General features: G+C 50.2%; 1 protein-coding gene across 3 annotated transcripts in view; it reads left to right on the forward strand.

Moving 5' to 3' along the window:
- The window catches only part of GRIPAP1 (GRIP1 associated protein 1), a 597534-nt gene extending 571701 nt beyond the window's left edge, over window positions 1-25833 (forward strand). For all 3 annotated transcript variants that reach the window (XM_085629701.1, XM_085629702.1, XM_085629704.1), the window contains one exon: window positions 24621-25833. In XM_085629701.1, the coding sequence (XP_085485827.1) occupies window positions 24621-24713 (93 nt within the window). In that variant the 3' untranslated portion in view covers window positions 24714-25833. The remainder of the gene's footprint in view (window positions 1-24620) is intronic.
- The last annotated feature ends 923 nt before the right edge of the window (window positions 25834-26756 follow it).

A 26756-nucleotide genomic window follows, 5' to 3' on the forward strand; every position in this document is an offset into this window, starting at 1 on the left:
CGGTGGTTATATCCATGTGCAGGCCCCCCACAGAGATCTGAGCGGTGATCCTATCCATGTGCATGGCCCCCCACAGAGATCTGAGCGGTGGTCATATCCATGTGCAGGCCCCCCACAGAGATCTGAGTAGTGTACAGCTCTCACAGATCTGATAGACTGACGCGGAATGAGCTACTCTACAAAGTAGGCGCATTATCTTCTACCCAGGCACTGCTTTCTGGAAATCATACCTGCTACACCTGCTCTAGGTGAAATCGTGGACATCCCTCAGGAAGTCCTTGAAGGGCTCCCTGTGTCAAGCATGTAGAGGTGAAGTACACTCAAGGTTCCTACAAAGAGGCCTGCCTATTCTCGTCTCCTTTTCCTTCTTTCCCCTACCTAACTCGCCTTCTCAAATCTTCCGACCTGTCTTTTTTCCTTCTTCCTGCCTCGCATCCCCACCTGCTTGTCCTCTTCCCCACCAAACTCTACCATTCCTCCCTTGACTGCCTCTCCTGTTCTTCTACAAGCTTTCCTCCTCTCCCCTTAACCTCCTTCCACCCATTCCTCATACCTGCCTCTCTTCTCCTTCCTTTCCGCCCTAGTTGCGTCCTCCTCTTCCCTACTTTTCCCCATTGTCCCTAAATCTTCTCCTTACTTGTTTAATTTCCCCTTTTTCCAACTCACCTGTTCTTCCCTTACTTCCCCTCCCCTCTCCACCCTCTACCCACCATCTATCCTCTTTCCCTACCTCTCCTCTCCTCCCTCTACCCACCTCCCCTTCTCTCCCCTACCTCTGCTCCCCTCCTCTTCCCCTACCTCTCCCCTCCACCCACCTCCCCTCCTACCTCTCCTCCGCTTCCCCTCCTCTTCCTACCTCTCCTCCGCTTCCCCTACGTCTCCTCTCTCTACCCACCTCTCCTTCTCTTCTCTACCTCTCCTCTCCGCCCTCTACCCACCTCTCCTTCTCTTCTCTACCTCTCCTCTCCGCCCTCTACCCACCTCTCCTTCTCTTCCCCTACCTCTCCTCCCCTCCTTTTCACCTACCTCTCCTCCCTCCTCTTCTCCTACTTCTCCTCTCCATCCACCTCCCTTTCTCTTTCCCTATCTCTCCTCCCCTCCTCTTCTCCTACCTCTCATCTCCACACTCTACCCACCTCCCCTTCTCTTCCCTACCTCTCCTCCCCTCTTCCTACCTCTCCTCTCCACCCTCTACTCTCTACCCACATCCCCTTCTCTTCCCTATCTCTCCTCCAGTTCTGTTCCTCTTCCCCTACCTCTCTCTCCACTTTCTGCCCACCTATTCTCCTCTCCTCCCTCTACACCTCCTCCCCTCCTCTTCCCTACCTCTCCTCCCCTTCTGTTCACCTACCTCTCCTCTCCTCGCTCTACCCACCTCCCCTTCTCTTCCCTATCTCTCCTCTTCTCCCCTATCTCTCCTCTTCTCCCCTCTTCTGCCTCTTCCCCTACCTCCCTCTCCACCTTCTGCCCACCTCCCCTCCACTTCCCTACCTCTTCCCTACCTCTCCTCCTCTTCCCTACCGCTCCTCTCCCCCCTCTACCCACCTCCCCTTCTCTTCCCTATCTCTCCTCCCCTACCTCTCCCCATCTCTTCCTCACCTCTCGCCCCTCCCCCTTCCTTCTTACGCGCTGTAATGGCACGGTGCGCCCTCCCCTCCCCCAGGTTGCAGGGCTGACGCAGATCGCGATTCATTTCCGAGGCCTTCGCCTTGAACACATTTCGTTTTCCGGTGATAGATTCTGCGCTCATGTGCGGCGGCGGCTCCGGCATCGAGGGGCCCTTTCCGTCAGGTTCCTGCATCCTTTCGGCCTCTGTTGCTTCTCTAGAGATGCAGGTGGGATAGAGGTGCAAGAGTGATGAGGGTAAAAGGTTACCTCATGTGAGTAACGGGTCATGCCATCACAAATGCCTCTGTCGTCTGCCTCCCCGTGATGACTGCACACTTACCCCGAAATGACCGACAGGCCTCCTAGTAATACCTGTTGAGCCTTCACGTCATATCCGTTGAGCCTCACGTCATATCCGTTGAGCCTTCATGTTATGACCATATGGCCCGAGAGGCCTCTGTATAACTGATTGATTTTAAGTTATATGTAACTATGTGCACAGTTATCTGCAAGGGTGTCCTGCCGCTAACAGGAGAGGGGGTTACTGTTCATATATGGAATAGGCGAGTTTTTAACAGATTTGGAAAGTTCTAAAGATTATGTTGTGCGCAAAGGAATAGCCTGAGGCTGTGCTGCCTATTAAAGAATGGGCAGAAAGTCCTACAGACAGGGAGTTGCAGCGGTCTGCTCAACTAGAGATAAAAGGCGGGACTAAAGTCTGCGAAGATGGATAATAATTCTCAAAACCTTCATCATAAAGAATAATTTGGCAGGTAGTCTGTTGAGGTGGGCTTCAAAGGAGAGTTTAGGGTTACAAATGACTCCTGGATTGCGAGCACAGGCGAGGGTACAAGACAGACACCCAGAGACTAAAGACACCATGGGGCGGTCCAAAGAGGGGGTCGTCGAAGACCAAGATCACGTCTTATCTGTCTTAAGCCTCGTTAAGGCCGCCTTCAGCCCGGCCGCCTTCATCCCGTTGGCCACTGGTTGCACCAGCTCTTCAACTGGTTCTGGAGAAGGTCCTGCTCTCCTTGCAGCCGTGTAAGTCTTTGGGTGTCTTCCACATAATGAGTAACATTAAACACCTTAAGAAGCTATAAGATCAACTGTGGGAGCCACTTAAAGATTAAAAGCATAGGGCTTAATGATGAGCCTCGTGAGACCCCATAGTTTACAGTATAATAACTGCCTGCCCTCTTGGTAATGACCGTCAAGCCGCTGCATAGGACCATCAAGCTTGTGCGTAGGACCGTCAAGCCTCTGCGTAGTACCGTCAAGCCGCTGCGTAGTACTGACTGAGCCTCTGCGTAGTGTCGTCAAGCCTCTGCGTAGTACCGTCAAGCCTCTGCGTAGTACCACCAAGCCTCTGCGTAGTAGCGTCAAGCCTCTGCGTAGTACCGTCAAGCCGCTGCGTAGAACCCTCAAGCCTCTGCATAGTACCATCAAGCCTCTGCGTAGTACCATCAAGCCTCTGGGTAGTACCGTCAAGCCTCTGCGTAGAACTCTCAAGCCTCTGCGTAGTACTGACTGAGATTCTGCGTAGTAGCGTCAAGCCTCTGCGTAGTACCGTCAAGCCGCTGCGTAGTACTGTCAAGCCTCTGCATAGTACCATCAAGCCTCTGCTTAGTACCCTCAAGCTGCTGCGTAGTACTGACTGAGCCTCTGCGTAGTGTCGTCAAGCCGCTGTGTAGTACCGTCAAGCCTCTGCGTAGTACCACCAAGCCTCTGAGTAGTACCGCCAAGCCTCTGCGTAGTACCATCAAGCCTCTGCGTAGTACCCTCAAGCCTCTGCATAGTACTGACTGAGCTTCTGCGTAGTAGCGCCAAGCCTCTGCATAGTACCGTCAAGCCGCTGCGTAGAACCCTCAAGCCTCTGCGTAGTACCATCAAGCCTCTGCGTAGTACCATCAAGCCTCTGCGTAGTACCGTCAAGCCTCTGCGTAGAACCCTCAAGCCTCTGCGTAGTACTGACTGAGATTCTGCGTAGTAGCGTCAAGCCTCTGCGTAGTACTGTCAAGCCTCTGCGTAGAACCCTCAAGCCTCTGCGTAGTACTGACTGAGATTCTGCGTAGTAGCGTCAAGCCTCTGCGTAGTACTGTCAAGCCGCTGCGTAGTACTGTCAAGCCTCTGCATAGTACCATCAAGCCTCTGCTTAGTACCCTCAAGCCTCTGCGTAGTACCGCCAAGCTTCTGCCTAGTACCGGCCGAGCCTCTGAGTAATACCTGCGGAGCAACTGTAATTGCTGTTGAGCCTTTGTGTAATGCCCGTTGAGCCTCATGTGATACTGTTTCATGCTTCATATAATGCTCGTTGAGCCCTCGTGTTCTACCCTTTGAAGCTTCGTATAATGCCCGTTGAGCCCTCGTGTGATACCCTCTGAAGCTTTGTATAATGCTTGTTGATCCTTCGTGTGAGACTCTTTGAAGCTTCGTATAATGGTCATTGAGCCTTCGTGTGATACCCTTTGAAGCTTCGTATAATGTACATTGAGCCTTCGTGTGATACCCTTTGAAGCTTCGTATAATGTACATTGAGCCTTCGTGTGAGACCCTTTGAAGCTTCGTATAATGTACATTGAGCCTTCGTGTGATACCCTTTGAAGCTTTGTATAATGTACATTGAGCCTTCGTGTGATACCATTTGAAGCTTTGTATAATGTACATTGAGCCTTCGTGTGAGACCCTTTGAAGCTTCGTATAATGTACATTGAACCTTCGTGTGATACCCTTTGAAGCTTCGTATAATGTACATTGAGCCTTCGTGTGAGACCCTTTGAAGCTTTGTATAATGTACATTGAGCCTTCGTGTGAGACCCTTTGAAGCTTCGTATAATGTACATTGATCCTTCGTGTGAGACCCTTTGAAGCTTCGTATAATGTACATTGAGCCTTCGTGTGAGACCCTTTGAAGCTTCGTATAATGTACATTGAGCCTTCGTGTGATACCCTTTGAAGCTTTGTATAATGTACATTGAGCCTTCGTGTGAGACCCTTTGAAGCTTTGTATAATGTACATTGAGCCTTCGTGTGAGACCCTTTGAAGCTTCGTATAATGTACATTGAGCCTTTGTGTGATACTCTCTGAAGCTTAGTATAATGTACATTGAGCCTTCGTATGATACCCTCTGAAGCTTCATATAATGCCCCTTGAGCCCTCGTGTGATACCCTCTGAAGCTTCATATAATGCTTGTTGATCCTTCGTCTGATACCCTTTGAAGCTTCGTATAATGTACATTGAGCCTTCGTGTGATACTCTCTGAAGCTTCGTATAATGTACATTGAGCCTTCGTGTGATATCCTTTGAAACTTTGTATAATGTACATTGAGCCTTCGTTTGATACCCTTTGAAGCTTCGTATTATGTACATTGAGCCTTCGTGTGATATCCTTTGAAACTTTGTATAATGTACATTGAGCCTTCGTATTATACCCTTTGAAGCTTCGTATTATGTACATTGAGCCTTCGTGTGATATCCTTTGAAACTTTGTATAATGTACATTGAGCCTTCGTATGATACCCTTTGAAGCTTCGTATTATGTACATTGAGCCTTCGTATGATACCCTCTGAAGCTTCATATAATGCCCCTTGAGCCCTCGTGTGATACCCTCTGAAGCTTCATATAATGCCCCTTGAGCCCTCGTGTGATACCCTTTGAAGCTTCGTATAATGTACATTGAGCCTTCGTATGATACCCTCTGGAGCTTAGTATAATGTACATTGAGCCTTCGTGTGATACTCTCTGAAGCTTCGTATAATGTACATTGAGCCTTCGTGTGATATCCTTTGAAACTTTGTATAATGTACATTGAGCCTTCGTATGATACCCTTTGAAGCTTCGTATTATGTACATTGAGCCTTCGTGGGATATCCTTTGAAACTTTGTATAATGTACATTGAGCCTTCGTATGATACCCTTTGAAGCTTCGTATTATGTACATTGATCCTTCGTCTGATACCCTCTGAAGCTTCATATAATGCCCCTTGAGCCCTCGTGTGATACCCTTTGAAGCTTCGTATAATGCTTGTTGATCCTTCATGTGATACCCTTTGAAGCTTCGTATAATGTACATTGAGCCTTCGTATGATACCCTCTGAAGCTTCATATAATGCCCCTTGAGCCCTCGTGTGATACCCTCTGAAGCTTCATATAATGCTTGTTGATCCTTCGTGTGTTACCCTTCGAAGCTTCGTATAATGTACATTGAGCCTTCGTGTGATACTCTCTGAAGCTTCATATAATGTACATTGAGCCTTCGTGTAATACCCTCTGAAGCTTCATATAATGCTTGTTGATCCTTCGTGTGATACCCTTTGAAGCTTCGTATAATGTACATTGAGCCTTCGTGTGATACCCTTTGAAGCTTCGTATAATGTACATTGAGCCTTCGTGTGATACCCTTTGAAGCTTCGTATAATGTACATTGAGCCTTCGTGTGATACCCTTTCAAGCTTCGTATAATGTACATTGAGCCTTTGTGTGATACCCTTTGAAGCTTCATATAATGTACATTGAGCCCTCGTGTGATACCCTTTGAAGCTTCGTATAATGTACATTGAGCCCTCGTGTGATACCCTCTGAAGCTTCATATAATGCCCCTTGAGCCCTCGTGTGATACCCTCTGAAGCTTCATATAATGCTTGTTGATCCTTCGTGTGATACCCTTTGAAGCTTCGTATAATGTACATTGAGCCTTCGTGTGATACCCTTTGAAGCTTCGTATAATGTACATTGAGCCCTCGTGTGATACCCTCTGAAGCTTCATATAATGCCCCTTGAGCCCTCGTGTGATACCCTCTGAAGCTTCATATAATGCTTGTTGATCCTTCGTGTGATACCCTTTGAAGCTTCGTAGAATGTACATTGAGCCTCATGTGATACTCTCTGAAGCTTCGTATAATGTACATTGAGCCTTCGTGTGATACCCTTTGAAGCTTCGTATAATGTCCATTGACTTCTTTTACAATGTCTATTAAGTGTTTGCTCATTAAGTCTTCATGTAATGCTTGTTAAGCCTTTTCGTAATGGTAGTCAACCCTCCACGTTAGGACCACTGGGCCTCCTCATGATGCCCAAAGACCGCTGTATAAAAACTGCGTAATGACTGCTGGCCAGAAGGTAATAACCACTGGACCTTCTTTAATTGACCACTTGGGTTCTGTATTTTGCCTGCCAGGTTGTAGGTAATGTTTCCCGGGCGCAGCTTTGTAAGCCATGCTGCTCCCTCATATAGGGCCACATGTATCAATATTAGGCATAGCGATGACCTAATTGCGATTTTCTGTGAATCGCAATTAGGTAATCACTGATATAAGATATGAAAGTCTGAGTTTCATTTAGTGATTCCTAGGGGTTTGCAAATCGACCTAGCTCATTAATATTAATGAGTTAGGTCTCAATTTGCGACACATTAGGAATCGCTAAAATCACAGAGATGATGACCAGCTGGGGTCAGCAGACTACCATGTCAGTGATTGCTTTTAAATGAAGCAATCTTTATTTTTTTTAATGCAGCCCATTTTTCTTACAGGAAACCGGGCTGCGATTGAAAGAAAAATATGAGTTGACAGTGGTTTGTGGGATGTCTGCCTGCTCTTAAAAAACGATTTCGCCACCATTCACAAAATTCCAGTCAAGTTGCTTGTTCCGTATAACCCACCCCTTGTCTTGTTGCTTCTCACACGCACGGTTGTCCGTGTTGCTTCTTAACTCCAACCCGCCCGATGGCCATGTTTCTTCTGTTTTTTTAATTGTCTTTATTGGATTTTCAATTAGCAGCGAACATTTAGAAATTACATGTTGCGAAACATTACATCACCATGTCACACTGATTAAGCATCTGTACAGAGTTTGTTATTCATCAAACGTAAATTGCGGAACAACACAGTGTGGAAGTCAGGAGACGGGGACCCAGCTGCATGATATCCACCAATGGCCGGGTGGAGAAGGGGCATTAATCAGCAGTGTTGTGCTCGTGAGTGTGGAGATGTGTACGGAATGGCATCCAGATGTCTTTGAGACGCAAGGTATGAGGTTGGAGGCGGGCATAGTCTACTCCAATATTCCGTCACGACTTATGTTCCCTAACCAATCCGAGGATGTAGACGATCTGGCGCTGACCCAGTGTAGTGCTATTTCCCGCTTGCCCAACAGTAGTGCCAGGGAAGTGAGGCGGAGGGTAGAACGGTGCACGTTCTGGGTGTAGCCCAAAAGGGCAACTAATGGGTCAGGAGACAGCTCTGTTTCAGTAATGGCAGATATCTGCGCAAATACCGTTACCCAGTAGGTGACCACCACAGGGCAAGTCCAGGTCAGGTGCTCAAAGTCTGCCTGGGACAGTGGCATTTCAGACATTGATCAGACCTGGTGTGATCGAATTTAGCTATATCGAGCGGGTAGAGGTAGCTGTGGTGTAGAAAATTAAAATGTAATAACTTGTGTCTGTGACTAATAGAAAAACGTTTAATTTGCATACAGCAATGCGTACAGATTTTATCAGTGAGTGGTACCCCCAGATCCATTGTCTAAACCCCCGCACCCGGAGGTGGTGTCAGGTTTCAAGGCAAGACATGCACGATACAGCCTGGACGTCATGTGTCCTCATCTGTGTCCGTGATCGCTGTCGTTAGAGGCGGAAAGCCCTCAGGGAGCAGAGGAAAGGAGGATATAAGTGATCGCAATGTGTGTTGGAGTCGTCGGAAAACAAAGAGGTCCATGTATGAGGTGCCCCTTGTTTGTGGATTGTCAGCCAGATGGAGAACGTTACCGCCAGGGAACAGGTCACTCATGGTGGATAGATTGTGCCAGCGTATCGTGCGTTGGACCAATTTTTCTCCTGTAAGTGGAAGCCACAGGTTGTCATGAAGGGGCAGAGAGCTGGAGTAGAGTAGACCCACACCCAGTATTTTTCACATCCTGCAGCAGGCACAGCATGTGATGGATACAGTATGGAGGTCTGTAACATCTGAAAGAGACAATTAGTTATAGATTCCTTACCTTAGAACTGCCCCTAGGCGTCCGACTGGATCGGGAGAATTTTTTCGTCAGCAGTACCCCTGCACGTCGGAAGGTGGCGTAGGTCATCTCCGCGTTCGTCGTTGGCGTCGTGGTCGCAGGGATGACATTGTGGTATCTACTTAGACGTCGTACTCGCGCGCGGCAGTCAGTTCTTTCTTGACTTTTTGCCAACTTTTGTCAACATCGATTTTGAGTTCGACTCTGGGTGCCCATCAGGGATGCCCGGTTTTAAGGCTTGCAGCTCCTGCAGCCGGCTGATGTTGATGACGGATCCGCACCGCGTGTGCCTGCTTTGCCTGCAGCGCGGCCACGCCCCCAAGTCGTACTCCGACTGCCGGACCATGAATCCGAAGTCTTTGTGCGAGCTGTCCCGAAAGCTTCTTGAGACCCGTGCGTGCGGTCCTGAAAGCTTCTTGAGACCCGGCAGTCGGCTCCACGCCGTTCGAGGTCCCGGTCGCATGGGAGGTCGACGGCCGGCCGCGGAGCCACCACCACCAGTCTTCTTCAAAGTCTTCGCAATCCTCAGGTAAGTCAAAGCACAAGAAGAAGTAGAAGAAGCACCGTTACTCTTCGACTTCTCACCGCTGGTCGGCCAACGTGACGAGGGATGCGGGTGGTGTCCCTCCTGCGGCTCCGCATGTGGAGCCACAATGGTCGACTCCGAGTTTCCCCCCTTCCCAGGACCCGGAGCGACCCCTGCCCAGCTTCACACCTTTTGCGAAGCGATGCATGCCATCTTCGGGCAGCCCGACTCCGCCGGCGCGCCTTCGGGCCCGCGGACTTGGCTGGGGGCCCTGGGCCTTCGACGCCGGCAGCTCCTGCACCGCAGGGCCCCCTTGGATCCAGGCCTGGATCCAGATCGGCACCAGTCAACCTTGTAACACCTCCCCAGGTGCCGATTCCACCGGCACTATGTCCGCAGCCAACGCTGGTTGTGTCCCCAGCCGGCGTCGACCCTGGCCTCCACCCGATGTAGACACAGAGACGGACCGGCATCGACCAACGCCGGATCTGGCGCCGACTGGTACCTTTGTGCCCTTTTTCTACCCTGGCTCTTTAAGACCAGATTGGCAGCCAGAGGAGGGTGAGCAGGACTGGGAGGGGTCTGGAGACCCTTTGACTGACCAGCTAGGTTACAAACCGGACTGGAGAGAGGAACTGGGGGAAGCCAGTGGTCTGGATACCTCACCAGACCTTGGCGTGTTGTCTCCTCCCACCGTGGCTATGGAGGTGGGAGCGGCTTACGCAGGGCTACTGAGGCTCTCAACCTCTATCTACCTACGGTGGCAGTCTGGACTAACCTCCTGACAGAGGTGCTTAAACAGGCAGCAAATTCTTCGGAGCCCCTGCTACTTTTTAATGAAGACCTCACCGACATCCTTTTGAGCACCTGGTTCAGGCACAACGCAGGGGCTCCTGTCGATAGGATGACTACCCGACGCCACCGCCCGGGCGACCCCACTTTGCTCTCCCAACACCCCATCCCTGAGAGCTTGGTGGTCCAAGCCTCCACATCCAAAGGCGAATTCCCTAACGCAGCACCTGATAGGGAATCCACAAAGCTGGACCATCTTGGGAAGAACATGTTTTCTTCTTCCAGCTTGGGACTGCGGTCGGTAAACACCGCATGTCTGTTGGGCCGCTACACCCACTACGTGTGGGATATGGTGGCGCAAGTGCTGCCCCAGTGCCCGGAGAATGCCTGGTCTGTACTCTCCCGTGCAGTTGCTGAGGGGAGAGACGCAGCAAAGTTTACAATTCGCTGTGGACTGGATACCGCCGACTCGCTAGGCAGAACGATTTCGACGCTACACCTGGCTGAGGTCGACTGGTTTTTCAGGGAATGTGCAATCCACTCTTATGGACAAGGCTTTTGATGGCCGTCGCCTGTTCAGATACAAGGCAGAAAACGCACTGGAGCGCTTTAAGGACTCTCGGGCTACTTCCAAGTCCTTAGGCTTCTCCACCACCCGCCCTGCTTTTCGCCCCCTTTTGTGGCTACGGAAGGGGTGCCCCACCACGTCCTGCCTAGAGCCACAGGCCGGCGCAAGCTGTCCAACCCCTGCGCTGCCGGGCACGTGGGACTCACCACCCGGATTCTGGGGGCCAGCGGGCGGGCCAGTCCACCACTTCCCCCTCTGCAGCAGCCTCCAAACCCTCCTAGTCCGATCTTTCAGGGCCACCATCACCTCCCCCACTGGCGCACCATCACGTCGGACAGGTGGGTTTTGCAAATAGTCCAAAGGGACTACCCCTCCATCCATGCCACCTCAGCACCATCGCTTGTCGGAGGATCATCTGGCCCTTCTCCAAAAGGAAGTTATGGCTCTCTTGGCCAAGTGTGCCATCGAACGAGTTCCTGCCCCAGAAGTAGGTCGTTGTTGCTACCCCCACTACTTTCTAGTGCCCAAGAAGGACAAAGGCCTGTGTCCAATCTTAGATCTCAGGAACGTCAACCGCTTCCTCCGGAAGGAGAAGTTCAAAAAGTTGACGCTAACTCAGGTCCTGTCTGTCCTCGATCCTGGAGACTGGATGGTAGTGTTGGACTTGCAGGACGCCTATTTTCACGTTCCCGTCCTGCCTGCACACTGGCGTTACCTATGGTTCACGGTAGGCCAAGATTATTTTTAGGTTTCCCTGCTCCCCTTCGGCCTTACCAGCGCCCCTTGGGTGTTCATGAAAGTGAGGGCAGTGGTCGCAGCTCAGGGGTTCCAGTCTTCCCCTATCTCAGCGACTGGCTGTTGAAGGCAGGCTCGGCCCAGGCTGTCGTCTCCCACCTCCAGACTACGACCGACCGCCTGCTTTCGCTGGGGTTCTCCATCAACGTGCCTAAGTCGCACCTGATTCCCTCTCAGAAGCTCCTCTTCATCGGAGCAGTTCTGGACACTACGCAGTTTCGGGCCCATCCCCCGAACCGCAAGTCCGGGATATTGGGGCTATGATTCCGATCTATCAACCTCTATCCGGGGTTTCAGTCAGGATGGCCCTCAGGCTACTGGGCCTGATGGCCGCTTGCATCCTGCTGGTGGACCTTGCCAGGTGGCATATGCGGGCTATGCAGTGGGACCTGAGGTTCCAGTGGGCTCAACATCAGGGGATCCTGTCCGATTGCGTCCAGATCTCGGAAGGCACTGCACACCAATTGCAGTGGTGGCTAACGAACCAGAATGGGGTCGCCGGCAGATCCCTCTCCCGTCCCCAACCAGAGTTCACAGTGGTGACCGATGCATCACTTCTGGGATTGGGCGGTCATATTGGGGAGGTGGAGATCAGAGGCCTCTGGTCTCCAGCGGAGTCCGGGATCCACATCAACCTTCTGGAGCTTCGGGTGATCCGTCTTGCACTAAAAGCATTCCTTCCCTCTGTCTGGGGAAGAGTAGTGCAGGTGTTCACGAACAACACCACCGCCATTTGGTACTGCAACAAACAGGGCTGGGTGGGGTCGTGGACCCTATGTCTCTGGACATTGCTAGAACATCAGGCCAAATCCCTGGTGGTTCAAACCTGGCAGGTTCCCTGAACGCCAGGGCAGACAAACTCAGCCGCAGGTGCATGATGGATCACGAATGGCGTCTTTACTCGGAGGTGGCGCAAGGTCTCTTACAGCAGTGGGGAGAGCCTTGGTTAGATCTATTCGCCACTTAAGAGAACGCGCAATGTCAGCAATTCTGCGTGTTGGAATTTCCAAGGTGGCACTCGCTAGGCAACACTTTTCGTTACAAGTGGAGTTGCGGTCTTCTATACTCCTTTCCGCCTATACCACTTCTGCCCAGAGTGCTGAAGAAGATCAAGCACGACCGGGCCCAAGTGATCCTTGTGGCTCTGGATTGGGCACGAAGAGTCTGGAATCCCGAGCTGTTACACATGGCCATCGATCCTCTGATCCGACTGCCTCTTTGGGAGGATCTTCTGTCAGAGCAGCAGGGGACGGTCCTCCCCCGAACCTGTCCAGCCTCCACCTCCTTGCGTGGAGATTGAGCAGCGACAGTTGACAACCTTTGACCTTCTTCCCGAAGTCTGTGATGATATCTTGGCAGCCAGGCGTCCCTCCACTAAGACGGTATACGCCTGCAGATGGAACAAATGTGTGGCATGGTGCACAGCAAAGGCAGTGGATCTCCATTCTGCCCCTCTTTCTGAAGTTCTCTTGTTCATTCTTTCTCTAGCCCAGCAGTGCTCTGCTCTGGGCACTATCAAAGGCTATCTTTCGGCCATCTCTGCCTTCCTTCGGCTTCCTTTTAAGTCCCCGGTTGTTAATCGTTTCTTGAAAGGCATAACTCATCTCTTTCCTCCTATTCCCTTCGTTATGCCCCAGTGGGACTTGAATCTTGTTTTAACCTATTTAATGTGTGCTCCCTTTGAGCCGCTTCACAACTGTCCTTTGAGACTCTTAACTCTTAAGCCTGCATTTCTGGTGGCCATCACTTCTGCCAGAAGAGTGAGTGAGCTCCAGGCTCTTTCCTCCAAGCCACCTTTCCGGTCTCTCCATCCAGACAAGGTGGTTTTCAGGACCCGTCCGTCCTTCCTTCCTAAGGTTGTCACTGCCTTTCACATCAGGCAGACCATCACTTTGCCCACCTTCTTTCCGCCTCCGCATCCTTCAGAAGAGGAACAGAGGCTCCACCGTCTGGACCCAAAGTGTGCACTTTCTTTCTATCTGGATCGCCCAAAACAGTTCTGGGTGAATGACCAACTCTTTGTTGGCTACGAGGGCGCCAAGAAAGGTCGGGCCGTGCACAAGCACACTATTTCTCGAAGGGTCGTTTTGTTTATTAAATCGTGCTATTCTCTGGCTGAAAAGGAGCCTTCAGTGGGGCTACGCACTCATTCCACCAGGGCGATGGCAGCCACTACTGCCTTGGGAAGAGGAGTTCCTCTACATGACATCTGTTAGGCGGCTACGTGGGCATCACTGCACACGTTTACGAAACACTACTGTCTGGACAGCCAAGTCCGAGAGACGGCTTCTTTGGCCGTTCTGTTCTCCAGGACTTTCTGGTGTGATCTTGGTTCGCAGACCCACCACCGGGGTTGGTAACGCTGGGGTATCTATTCTAAGGTAAGGAATCTATAGCTAACGTGTTTCTTTCAGATGAACAAGGTACTTACCTTTGGTAACGATATATCTGTAAGAAACATTAGTTAGTTATAGATTTCTTACCGCCCCACCCATCCTCCCCGTTCTACAAACTGATTTCTAGGGTTAAGGATATCCTTTCAGGGCCCTAGTTTTGTGCACCAGTGTCTTTCATGGCTCTGCATTTCTGGCGCGGAAAGTCGTGTACAGAACTGACGTCCGCACGCAAGGGCGGCGTCTAAGTAGCTTCTGCGACGTCATTCCGACGACCGCGCCGGACGCGGATCCGACCGATGCCACCTTCAGACGTGCAGAGGTACTGCTGACGAAAAAACTTGCCGGATCTAGGCTGGCACCTGGTGGTAGTTCTAAGGTAAGGAATCTATAACTAACTAATGTTTCTTACAGATATATTGTTACCGAAGGTAAGTAACTTGTTCTTCTGCCCCTCTTTCTGAGGTTCTCTTGTTCCTCCTTTCTTTGGCCCAGCAGGGCTCTGCTCTGGGCACTCTTAAGGGCTATTTCTCAGCCAATTCAGCCTTTCTTAGGCTTCCTGATCAGCCTTCTCTTTTCAAGTCCCCTGTTGTAAATTACTCATCTTTTTCCTCCTGTTCCTTTTGTAAGGCCCCAGTGGGACGTGACCTTTGTTCTTACCTACCTTATGTGTGCTCCCTTTGAGCCGCTTAATAACTGTCCTCTCAGACTTCTTACTTTAAAGTCTGCCTTTCTGGTTGCCATCACCTCTGCTCCCAGGGTGAGTGAGGTGAGCTCCAAGCATTTTCTTCCAAGCCTCCTTTTCTGGCTGTTCATCTGGACAAGGTCGTCCTCAGAACCATACCTTCCTTTCTTCCCAAGGTGGTTACTTCTTTTCACATTGGTCAAACCATCACTTTGCCCACCTTCTTCCCGCCTCTGCATCCTTCTGAGGAAGAAGAGAGGCTCCACCGTCTTGATCCAAATCGTGCGCTTTCCTTTTATTTGGATCGCACCAAGCAATTCTGGGTGGATGACCAGCTCTTTGTTGGCTACGTGGGCGTCAAAAAAGGTCGGGCCATGCACAAATCGACCATCTCTAGGTGGGTCGTTTTGTGCAATAAAACTTGCTACTCTTTGGCAAAGAAGGAGCCTCCAGTTGGCTTACGAGCTCATTCCACCAGGGCAACGGCAGCTACCACTGTTTGGGACGGGTAGTTCCCCTCAATGACATCTGTCAGACAGCTACATGGGCATCTCTGCACACGCTCACCAAACACTACTGCCTGGACAACCAAGTCCGGAGAGACGGCTTCTTTGGCCGTTCTGTTCTCCAGGACTTTCTGGTGTGAACTTGGTTTGCAGACCCACCTCCGGGGTTGGTATTGCTGGGGTATCTATTCTAAGGTAAGGAATCTATAACTAATTGTCTCTTTTAGATGAACAAGTTACTTACCTTCGGTAACGATATATCTGTAAGAGACATAGATTGGTTATAGATTCCTTACCGCCCCACCCATCCTCCCCGTTCTGGGAACTGACTTTGAGGGTCGGGAATCCCTTTCAGGGCCCTAGTTTTGTGCACCAGTGGTCATTGGATTGCATGGCTCTGCGCTTCCGGCGTGGAATGTCGTGTAAAAGAACTGACGTCAGCGTGCGAGGACGACGTGTAAGTAAATACCGCAACATGATGCCAACGACGAACGCGGAGCCGACTGACGCCACTTTCCGACGTGCAGGGGTACTGCTGATGAAAAAATTCTCCGGATCCGGTCTGACTGCTGGGGATAATTCTAAGGTAAGGAATCTATAACTAATCTGTCTCTAACAGATAGATCGTTACCAAAGGTAAGTAACTTGTTCTTCCAGTGGTATGCTCCTGGGCAGTATTTGTGAATGTCCATCCAGCTGAGCTTGCTCAGGACGGAGTTTTGGGATGCAGGCGTCCGGATGGTACCAGCGGTGCATGTAGTGACACTGAGCAGGTAAATAGTATAGACAAAAATCGGGTCACCACAGACGGCCACGTTCATAGGGAAGAGTCAGGGTGTCCCAGTGGACATGAGGACAAGCCCCAGCCCAGTCGTATAGGAATGCTGTGTAAGGTACGAAAAAGGATTGTGGCAAGGTAATAGGGATATTGCTAAAGAGATACAGAAAGCAAGGAAGTACGACCATTTTAATAATGACCACACGTCCAGCCATCGAGATGGGCAGACGGATCCAACGGTCCACATGCACAGCGAGGTCTGCGACGGCCAGGCCGTAATTACGCTGAAGAATTTGGTGTCTATCTTTATGAAGATATATGCCCAGGTATTTGGTGCCGACCACCGCCCACTTAAGTGGGTATTCGGCTGGTGGCATCCATCAGTGGGAAGAGCTCTGATTTTGCCCAGTTTATACGAAGCCCAGAGAGGTCCCCATACCGTGCAATCTCCTGCATGAGCGGAGGGAGGTTGTCCTGTGGGTTCCGGACAAATAGCAAGACGTTGTCCGCATAAAGTGAGAGCAGCAGGGGCCCATGAGTTAGCTGCAGCACGCGGTGCGAATGGTGGTCTTGCAGAGCACGGAGCAGTGCGTCCATCTCGATTATAAAGGGGAGAGGGGACAGCGGCCAACCTTGCCGGGTGCCACGCAGTATAAAAATGGAATCCGTAAGTGCGCGGTTGACCCGTATACGTGCCGTGGGGCTAGTATATAGGAGGTGAATCAGAGAGATGAATGGGGGGGATGCTGTGGTTACTGAGGACAGCCGTAAGAAAAGGCCATTTGAGGGGTAGAATCACCTTTCTGCATCCAATACGATCACGACCGCCGGGGTGGAGGCGGTAGACTTTGTTGAGGACAGCAAAGATCGCTCGGAGGTTAAGCGACGTTGCACGGTGTAGGACGAAGCTGGACTGGGCTAGGGAGATAATGTGTTCCATCAACAAGGCTAGTCTGCTGGTGAGGATTTTAGCCAGGATTTTATTATCTAGATTGAGCAATGAGAGAGGACGGTAGGAAGCGCATTGCTGAAGGGAAGGACCTTGCTGGTGCATGGCTCCCAGCATATCCGGGAAGACCGACCCCAAAGGGGTGCCCGGGCATTAGCCCTCGTTGAGCTCCCTGCCGGCCTATTCCCCGAGGCGCTCTCCCTCGCCTCCATCTTGGCGACGCGCATGGATGCACAGAGCTGTCAGGCCCAGGTCCTAAGTTCAATGGTGGACAGTAGAACAGTGACGTGGAGTGAGTGACGACTACCAGTCCAGGAGTCCGCTCTGGGCGCGTGGTGCGAAGGGTCGCGAGCATCAGTTCTTTGATTTCTTAGGGGGGCTTCATACCGTAAATATTGGTCCAAAGCCTTTGTCCCATGTCTTGCGTGTTGTGGTTTGGGAGCATAGCCACAGCCCGATAACTGAGGGCCTCCTGAGACAGGCATGGGGCAACTGCCCCCCTCGCATCTTGGGCTAGCGCCTAGAATAGGTATTGTACGCTGGCAGAGAGGGGAGAGGTCCCAGTGCCCAGCTAGTGCCTCGTAGCCACCAGCGCTGAAAGAGCCGGGCACACAAGTGTCCCTGTGAATGTTGTGGCCAGGTGTCCGGCGAGCTGTGGACACTAGAGATGCCCTTTCTGAGGTGCGCCCCCTACCGGCGCATGCATGGGGTTCCTCCTTGGGAAGATACAAGATAAAGAGGTGTGTGTCCCTACGACCGGAAGAGGGCCAGGAATACTGTTCACGAGGGCACGTACCCCTCGCACACGGACTAGGGAGTGTGCCACCCATGCCCACGGGTAGATGTGCGCCGTCTGAGGAGAGAGAGGGTTACTACACACAGGTGGGAACACCAGAGCCCCGCGTGTGACTGTCACAGAGGCGCTCACTCAGAAGGGAAGGATTGCGGGGTGCTTACGAGTGTTTGGGGTACGTTTTGAGGGCAGGCATATACATTTTGCTTTGAAGGCGTTACTTTTTCCTTTTGACTGGGCTTCCCCCTGGGCTTTCTATGAGAAGTCAGGTGTCCGAAGCCAGTGTTAGGAGACTCTGCCCTCGCCTTTCATTGGTCGGCACCTTTAACCCCTGGTTTGCCGCTATCACCGGCTGCATCCTAGTGGGCGCGCAGAGGATGTCCGTCGGTTCTCCTGCTCTCTCCTGCACACAGCTTGGGGTCTCTGCCCCCTCTGATAGTCTTGGCTGACGGCCGCCCAGCTGTGTGTCTACAGGTGCCCGCCTCTATGCTCCCCCAGCAGATGTTTGAGGCGAGGTGGCCAGCCTGCCTGCGATAGGCACCGCCGCTGTGCGCTCCGGCCATTACGAGTTCCTGTGAACGCCGCTTTGTTCCCGCCTGCGGCACATTCACGTCTTACAGCAGCGCGGGCCAGATGTGGCGCACCGGTGGGAGCACGGCCGTACTGTAATGCACAGAAGAGGGTCGCGGCTCAGTTTCCTCTCCTGTGACTGGCGAGGGACCACCCAACCTGCTAATACCCCTCCCTGCCAGCTAACATACTGTCCAGCGAGGAAATGTACTGCCTGCATCCGGCGGGGCCATCACTGGCACGAAGGCCGGCTCCGGATTGACAAGGATTCAGTGATGAAAGTCCGCTTCCAAAGTTCATTGATCTGCAGAGAAGCCGGACACATATTCCGCTGAGATCAGACCATCACTGCTGACCCTCGTGTGTTTGTAAGGACTGTCTCTGCTCAGCAAGTGACCAGGGCCCGTTGTGCTGCTGCGGCTGTCTATCGAAAAGGAAGGCCTGACAGGGGCGCTGAAGCCACGTGTCCCGAACGAGCGGGTGCTGGTGAGCAGGGGATGGTGGCCCTCTCCTCCGGGGTATGTCTCTGCTTGGATGTAGGTTTTGTCTTGCGCCTTAGATGCACCCAAGGGCAACTTCAGAGCTCTCTTCACAGACATGGCTCGAGCATCCATCGCTGAAGGACTTTGAGATGTCTTTGAGTCATAGAGTGAGGAGAGACTGACCATGAAGCAGGGGTCTGAGCTGAGGCCAATGTGTGCATTCAGGGAGGTGTTGCTCAACTCCGAGTACCCACTTCTGAGATGGGACAAGCCACGGTCGCACCAGTAAAACATGGGGCGTCTCATCTAACTGATAACAGCATCAAAACAACTCCACTCTTTATCGCCACAGGTGGACCCCCTTTAATTAAGGGACCGGGGAGCACAAGAATGGGGTGCACTGAAAGGCTCTTCGAAGGCGCCAGAACACAAGCGTGCCTGGACTGGTACCAGATGAGGTCTTTGGAGAGGTAGAGTTAAACTTCTGACTCCTAGACTCTGTTCCACGTCTGCAGTGGGTTCTTATTTGGAAAGTAGGTGGACACAGCACACCTGAGAGATGGAGGCCTTCGGCTACACGACTCCTTGGGGAAGCACCGGTGACGCGACTGCTGTCGCACAAATCCCATGGCATAGGTAACTGGATAGTTGGGATGGAGGGGGGTTGGAGGAGAGAGATGTATTGCCTTTCTTTACTACATTAGAGTAACCCATCTTAGACAAGACATGGTGTCGTCCAGCAGATACCAGCTCTCGGCGTAGAAAACTGTGATAGGCTTTAAGCTGACGCTGACATGGTCAGCGACACTGGTCAGAGAGGCAAAAATAGGCGCTGGAGAGACCTCTGTCACAGTAATGAGCTCTGTAAACAGAGCTTGCCTGTGGGCATCGTGCTGTCTGTCCGCGACTGCGCGTCGATCTGCGAGCAGAGCCTTAAATATAACATGTCCAGAGGGTACCAAGCCTGGCATACTTTCCTTCTTCCCAGACTCTATGCTTTTCTTCTCTTCCCATCCCGGCACTTTGGTAATTAAAGGGATTGTCCAGCAGAACTCTTTCCTTCTCCAAAAAAGAATGACTACATTCACTGTCAGTCTCCAAAGTGAATGAACAGCAATGTCTACATTCACTGTGTCCCTCTAAGGTGAATGAATAGCAATGACTACATTCAGTGTCCCTCTAAGGTGAATGAATAGCAGTGACTGTGTTACGCTTCTCTCTCTAAGGTGAATGAATAGCAATGACCCCAATCAGTGTCCCTCTAAGGTGAATGAATAGCAATGACCCCAATCAGTGTCCCTCTAAGGTGAATGAATACCAATGACTACATTCAGTGTCCCTCTAAGGTGAATGAACACCAATGACTACTTTCAGTGTTCCTCTAAGGTGAATGAATAGCAGTGACTGTGTTACGCTTCTCTCTCTAAGGTGAATGAATAGCAATGACCCCAATCAGTGTCCCTCTAAGGTGAATGAATAGCAATGACCCCAATCAGTGTCCCTCTAAGGTGAATGAATACCAATGACTACATTCAGTGTCCCTCTAAGGTGAATGAACACCAATGACTACATTCAGTGTTCCTCTAAGGTGAATGAATAGCAGTGACTGTGTTAAGCTTCTCTCTCTAAGGTGAATGAATAGCAATGACTCCAATCAGTGTCCCTCTAAGGTGAATGAATAGCAATGACTCCAATCAGTGTCCCTCTAAGGTGAATGAATAGCAGTGACTCCAATCAGTGTCCCTCTAAGGTGAATGAATAGCAATGCCTTCAATCAGTGTCCCTCTAAGGTGAATGAATACCAATGACTACATTCAGTGTCCCTCTAAGGTGAATGAATAGCAGTGACTGTGTTACGCTTCTCTCTCTAAGGTGAATGAATAGCAATGACCCCAATCAGTGTCCCTCTAAGGTGAATGAATACCAATGACTACATTCAGTGTCCCTCTAAGGTGAATGAACACCAATGACTACTTTCAGTGTCCCTCTAAGGTGAATGAACACCAATGACTACATTCAGTGTTCCTCTAAGGTGAATGAATAGCAGTGACTGTGTTAAGCTTCTCTCTCTAAGGTGAATGAATAGCAATGACTACATTCAGTGTCCCCCTAAGGTGAATGAATAGCAATGACTCCAATCAGTGTCCCTCTAAGGTGAATGAATAGCAATGACTCCAATCAGTGTCCCTCTAAGGTGAATGAATAGCAATGACTCCAATCAGTGTCCCTCTAAGGTGAATGAATAGCAGTGACTCCAATCAGTGTCCCTCTAAGGTGAATGAATAGCAATGACTCCAATCAGTGTCCCTCTAAGGTGAATGAATAGCAATGACTCCAATCAGTGTCCCTCTAAGGTGAATGAATAGCAGTGACTCCAATCAGTGTCCCTCTAAGGTGAATGAATAGCAATGACTCCAATCAGTGTCCCTCTAAGGTGAATGAATAGCAATGACTCCAATCAGTGTCCCTCTAAGGTGAATGAATAGCAATGACTCCAATCAGTGTCCCTCTAAGGTGAATGAATACCAATGACTACATTCAGTGTCCCTCTAAGGTGAATGAATAGCAGTGACTGTGTTAAGCTTCTCTCTCTAAGGTGAATGAATAGGAATGACCCCAATCAGTGTCCCTCTAAGGTGAATGAATACCAATGACTACATTCAGTGTCCCTCTAAGGTGAATGAACACCAATGACTACTTTCAGTGTCCCTCTAAGGTGAATGAACACCAATGACTACATTCAGTGTTCCTCTAAGGTGAATGAATAGCAGTGACTGTGTTAAGCTTCTCTCTCTAAGGTGAATGAATAGCAATGACTACATTCAGTGTCCCTCTAAGGTGAATGAATAGCAATGACTCCAATCAGTGTCCCTCTAAGGTGAATGAATAGCAATGACTCCAATCAGTGTCCCTCTAAGGTGAATGAATAGCAATGACTCCAATCAGTGTCCCTCTAAGGTGAATGAATAGCAGTGACTCCAATCAGTGTCCCTCTAAGGTGAATGAATAGCAATGCCTCCAATCAGTGTCCCTCTAAGGTGAATGAATACCAATGACTACATTCAGTGTCCCTCTAAGGTGAATGAATAGCAGTGACTGTGTTACGCTTCTCTCTCTAAGGTGAATGAATAGCAATGACCCCAATCAGTGTCCCTCTAAGGTGAATGAATACCAATGACTACATTCAGTGTCCCTCTAAGGTGAATGAACACCAATGACTACTTTCAGTGTCCCTCTAAGGTGAATGAACACCAATGACTACATTCAGTGTTCCTCTAAGGTGAATGAATAGCAGTGACTGTGTTAAGCTTCTCTCTCTAAGGTGAATGAATAGCAATGACTACATTCAGTGTCCCTCTAAGGTGAATGAATAGCAATGACTCCAATCAGTGTCCCTCTAAGGTGAATGAATAGCAATGACTCCAATCAGTGTCCCTCTAAGGTGAATGAATAGCAATGACTCCAATCAGTGTCCCTCTAAGGTGAATGAATAGCAGTGACTCCAATCAGTGTCCCTCTAAGGTGAATGAATAGCAATGACTCCAATCAGTGTCCCTCTAAGGTGAATGAATAGCAATGACTCCAATCAGTGTCCCTCTAAGGTGAATGAATAGCAATGACTCCAATCAGTGTCCCTCTAAGGTGAATGAATAGCAATGACTCCAATCAGTGTCCCTCTAAGTTGAATGAACACCAATGACTACTTTCAGTGTTCCTCTAAGGTGAATGAATAGCAGTGACTGTGTTAAGCTTCTCTCTCTAAGGTGAATGAATAGCAATGACTACATTCAGTGTCCCTCTAAGGTGAATGAATAGCAATGACTCCAATCAGTGTCCCTCTAAGGTGAATGAATAGCAATGACTCCAATCAGTGTCCCTCTAAGGTGAATGAATAGCAATGACTCCAATCAGTGTCCCTCTAAGCTGAATGAATACCAATGACTACATTCAGTGTCCCTCTAAGGTGAATGAATAGCAGTGACTGTGTTAAGCTTCTCTCTCTAAGGTGAATGAATAGCAATGACTCCAATCAGTGTCCCTCTAAGGTGAATGAATAGCAATGACTTCATTCAGTGTCCCTCTAAGATGAATGAATAGCAATGACTACATTCAGTGTCCCTCTAAGGTGAATGAATAGCAGTGACTACGTTCAGTTTCTCCTCTCTAAGGTGAATGAATAGCAGTGACTGTGTTAAGCTTCTCTCTCTAAGGTGAATGAATAGCAATGACTACATTCAGTGTCCCTCTAAGGTGAATGAATAGCAATTACTTCATTCAGTGTCCCTCTAAGATGAATGAATAGCAATGACTCCAATCAGTGTCCCTCTAAGGTGAATGAATAGCAATGACTCCAATCAGTGTCCCTCTAAGGTGAATGAATAGCAATGACTCCAATCAGTGTCCCTCTAAGGTGAATGAATAGCAATGACTCCAATCAGTGTCCCTCTAAGATGAATGAATAGCAATGACTTCAATCAGCGTCCCTCTAAGGTGAATGAATAGCAATGACTACATTCAGTGTCCCTCTAAGGTGAATGAATAGCAATGACTCCAATCAGTGTCCCTCTAAGATGAATGAATAGCAATGACTACATTCAGTGTCCCTCAAAGGGGAATGAATAGCAGTGACTACGTTCAGTTTCTCCTCTCTAAGGTGAATGAATAGCAGTGACTGTGTTAAGCTTCTCTCTCTAAGGTGAATGAATAGCAATGACTACATTCAGTGTCCCTCTAAGGTGAATGAATAGCAATGACTTCATTCAGTGTCCCTCTAAGATGAATGAATAGCAATGACTACATTCAGTGTCCCTCTAAGGTGAATGAATAACAGTGACTACGTTCACTGTGTCACTCTATTGTGAATGAATACAATAACTACTTTCACTTTGCTTACATCAAGACAGCTTTTCAAGTGGTGATAACATCTGCCCGGAGGGTGAGTGAGCTGCAGGCTTTATCATGCAAGCCTCCCTATCTTATGTTATTCCCGGTCAAGTTGGTGCTTCGCACCCGGGCCTCACTCTTACCTAAGCTGGGGACCCCATTCCATTTGGGTCAATCTGTCACACTGCCCACCTTTTATGCTCCTCCACATCCCTCTAAAGAGGAGGAATATTCCTTCGCCTGGACCCAAAAAGAGCGTTGTCGTTCTACCTTGAACACATAAAAAAGTTCTGGGTGGATGACGAACTCTTCGTGGGCTAGGCAGGGGCTAAAAAAGATTGGGCAGGTCAGAAACGAACTATTTATTAAGATGTGCTACGCTAAAAAGCAGCTTCCTGAGGGCTTATGGGCCCATTCCACCAGGGGAAAAGCTGCGACCACGGCGTTGACTCGTAGTGTTCCAGTCCTGGATATCTGCCTGGCAGCAATGTGGGCGTCCCAGCACATGTTTGCCAAGCACTACTGCCTGGACAGTCAGGTCTGCAGGTACAGGCGTTGCGCCCGTTTGGTCCTGCAGGACTTCGTAGTTTTGTCCATTTGTCTGCAGCCCACCGCTTGGATGCTATGGCTTGCGTATCTATTCGAAGGTAAGGAATCTGCAGCTAGAAGTCTATCAGATAAACAAGTTACTTACCTTCGGTGACGCATTATCTGGTATAAACAATATCTAGCTGCAGATTCCTTACAGACCCACCTATGCCTCCCCGCTCTGCGGACACATTTATATGGCTAGGGTTGTTCCCTTTCCAGGGCCCTAGTTTGGACACACACTAGTCAGTTCACTTCATGGCTCTACGCTTCTGGCATGGAAGCATGAAAAGTAACTGACGTCCGTGCTCCTGGGTGGCGCCTATATAGGTGACCGCAACATCACATCACATCAGATTCGGACGACACTGCACGGAACCGAACAGAGCCACCTGACAGCGCGCAGGGGTACTGCTCGCGCAAAAGTTTGCGGATCCAGTCTGAGGCCTGGGATATTGAAAGGTAAGGAATCTGCAGCTATAGATTCTCTCTATCAGATATGCGTTACCGAAGGTAAGTAACTTCTTCATCAATAGTTGGTCTAGTCTGATAAGTCGGGAGTAGCACATTTTTTGCTGCAGTAGATATGGGATTTTGTTAGATTGCTCATTTGAGGTGTTTGCACCCCCTTCTTGCGTGGTCACTGCTGGTCAGTATGGTGATGTGTGTCCCCTCTTTCATTGCAGGACCTGGAAGTGCTGTCCCAGGAGATCGTGCGCCTCAGCAAGGAGTGTGTATCTGGCCCTGAGAGCAACCCTGGCCCCGCCGCCAGCAGCTGAGGCTAGCCGTCCTGGACCTGGAGGCCACGCTGAACTCTTGGTGTTCATGGCAGGGCATGGTGCCAGTGGTTCCCTCGGTGGCACCCGCTGCCCTGCCCACCCCGGACGCTGCTTCTCCTCCTCTGCCAAGTGTTTGTGACCAGGGCCAGTGAGAGGACATAGTCCCTGCTCTCATCATGCTCCCCCCTCCACCCGGCCACCCCATGTGGCATCTCTGGCCACGTAGCGTTGGCCCATGGCCAACAGGGAGTCTCATGGTAACTGCCTCCGACACATAGCATTGTGGGTGAACAATCAAGTCACTGAGCGGTGTGGGCACGTCAAGTACTTCTGCTCCTGCCGCTTGTGCCCTCTGTCCTAACAGCTTGTGGTGGAGCTGGTGGGGGGCACCAGCAAACTTCCTTTTTTATGATGGGACCTGTTACTAAAAACTTTGGACCAAAGCCTTGTGAGATGCAAGAGTGTGCTTCTCCCAGGCCAGCTGTGGGATCCCTCGCTGGGTGTACCTCAGGTGTTCCATGCACGGACTGCGGGGAGGGCTGTTTCATGCACGGACTGCGGGGAGGGCATGTTTAATGTTCTGATTCTTACCAGTAGCTCCTGTGAACCTCCCTGTAATGCTTGATACCCAGGGGAAGCTCCTGAACTTCCACAACAAATTCAGAAAAAGGTTTTGCTGGCAGTGCGCCTCCGAGCACGCTGAGAACTAGGCTCTTTCTATAGGGTATCTGCAGCGTGAGCCATACAGGGCCATTCCCGGGCTTGGACCTCATCTCTTCTCTTATGCAGAATACACCTCACTTCAGGAACTGAGAAACATCCTGGTTACCGTCACTGCCCCTGAGCGGCAAGTTGGGCTCATGGAACCGAGTTCTGTCTTCCGGCTGCAGGTGTAAAGCGTGCATTTGATGTGCCTGAGGATGGCTCTTGGTCTGTTCATGATAGCTTGGTTAGTGTGTAAATGATTGTAAGCGTGATTAACACCTCACTGCGTGTATGTTTCGGGTACTACCTGTGGCTGGTTGTATGTGCTTCTGTTTGTTATTCAAGCAGTGGCGGCTGCTACTTAATGGGGGTGGCGGGGTGAGGCGGGGGGATAAATGAAATTAAAAAAAGAAAAGTACCTGCTGGCCGGCCGCTGCCGCCTCTCAGTCCTCTTCGGCTCCTCCGTTGACAGCAAGAAGCAGGAAGCAATCCAGCTCCCAGACCCCCCCTATCCAATCACGAGGCTGCCTTACAGCAGTGTTGTGATTGGTCTGAGCACCGTGGTTCGACTCTCGGAGAGGGACTGGGAAGCTGTGCATGTTCTTCACCCAGGCTGTGCATGTTCTCCACCCAGGCTGTGCATTACAGCCGGTGGAGAAGATGCAAAGTGCGCATGACTGTTTGGCCGGTCCAAGACAGCCAGCCAAACCATCTTGCGCATTTAGAGTGTGCTCACGACTCCTCCCCTGGCCCCTCCTCTGTCCAGCCCAGACACGCCCGCACCTAAACAGGAACGGAAAACTAAAATGATAATAACCTTGATTATTATCATTTTAGTTTTCCTTTTTAAACTGCTTGCAGAGCAGTGGGGCGACACTCCTCCACCTTAGCTGGGGAGCCGCCGCTGTTGGAAAGTCGGAGTTTCAGCTGGGCGCTTCTGTGTGTCACTGGATTGGTGTGTTGCCTGCAGATTCTGTTTATTACTTAGGATAAGCGAGAGCCTGTGCTTGTATCTGTGAAATTGTCTGGTTTCTATGCTTGTATCTGTGACACAGCGTCTACGTTTTTAGGTTGCATGTATATGTTTTTGGGTGTTTGTGCTTCAGATTGTCACTGTTTCATACTGTCTGTCAAGTCTCTGCTTGTCTGACTTGATGTTTGTGTGAGAGTCTAACTGTGAGTGGTTACATGTGTATTTTCCTGCAGTCGTGCACTCTATCGCTGATATATATATATACACACACACACACACACACATACATAGCCGAAGGGTGGGGGTGTCTGTTTGGGGTAGGTTTGTATGTGACTGTGTGCGCGAGAGAGATTGGATTTACTTCA

This window comes from Triturus cristatus, chromosome 10 (genome assembly GCF_964204655.1).
Source record: "Triturus cristatus chromosome 10, aTriCri1.1, whole genome shotgun sequence".
In the NCBI taxonomy this organism is placed as follows: domain Eukaryota; kingdom Metazoa; phylum Chordata; class Amphibia; order Caudata; family Salamandridae; genus Triturus; species Triturus cristatus.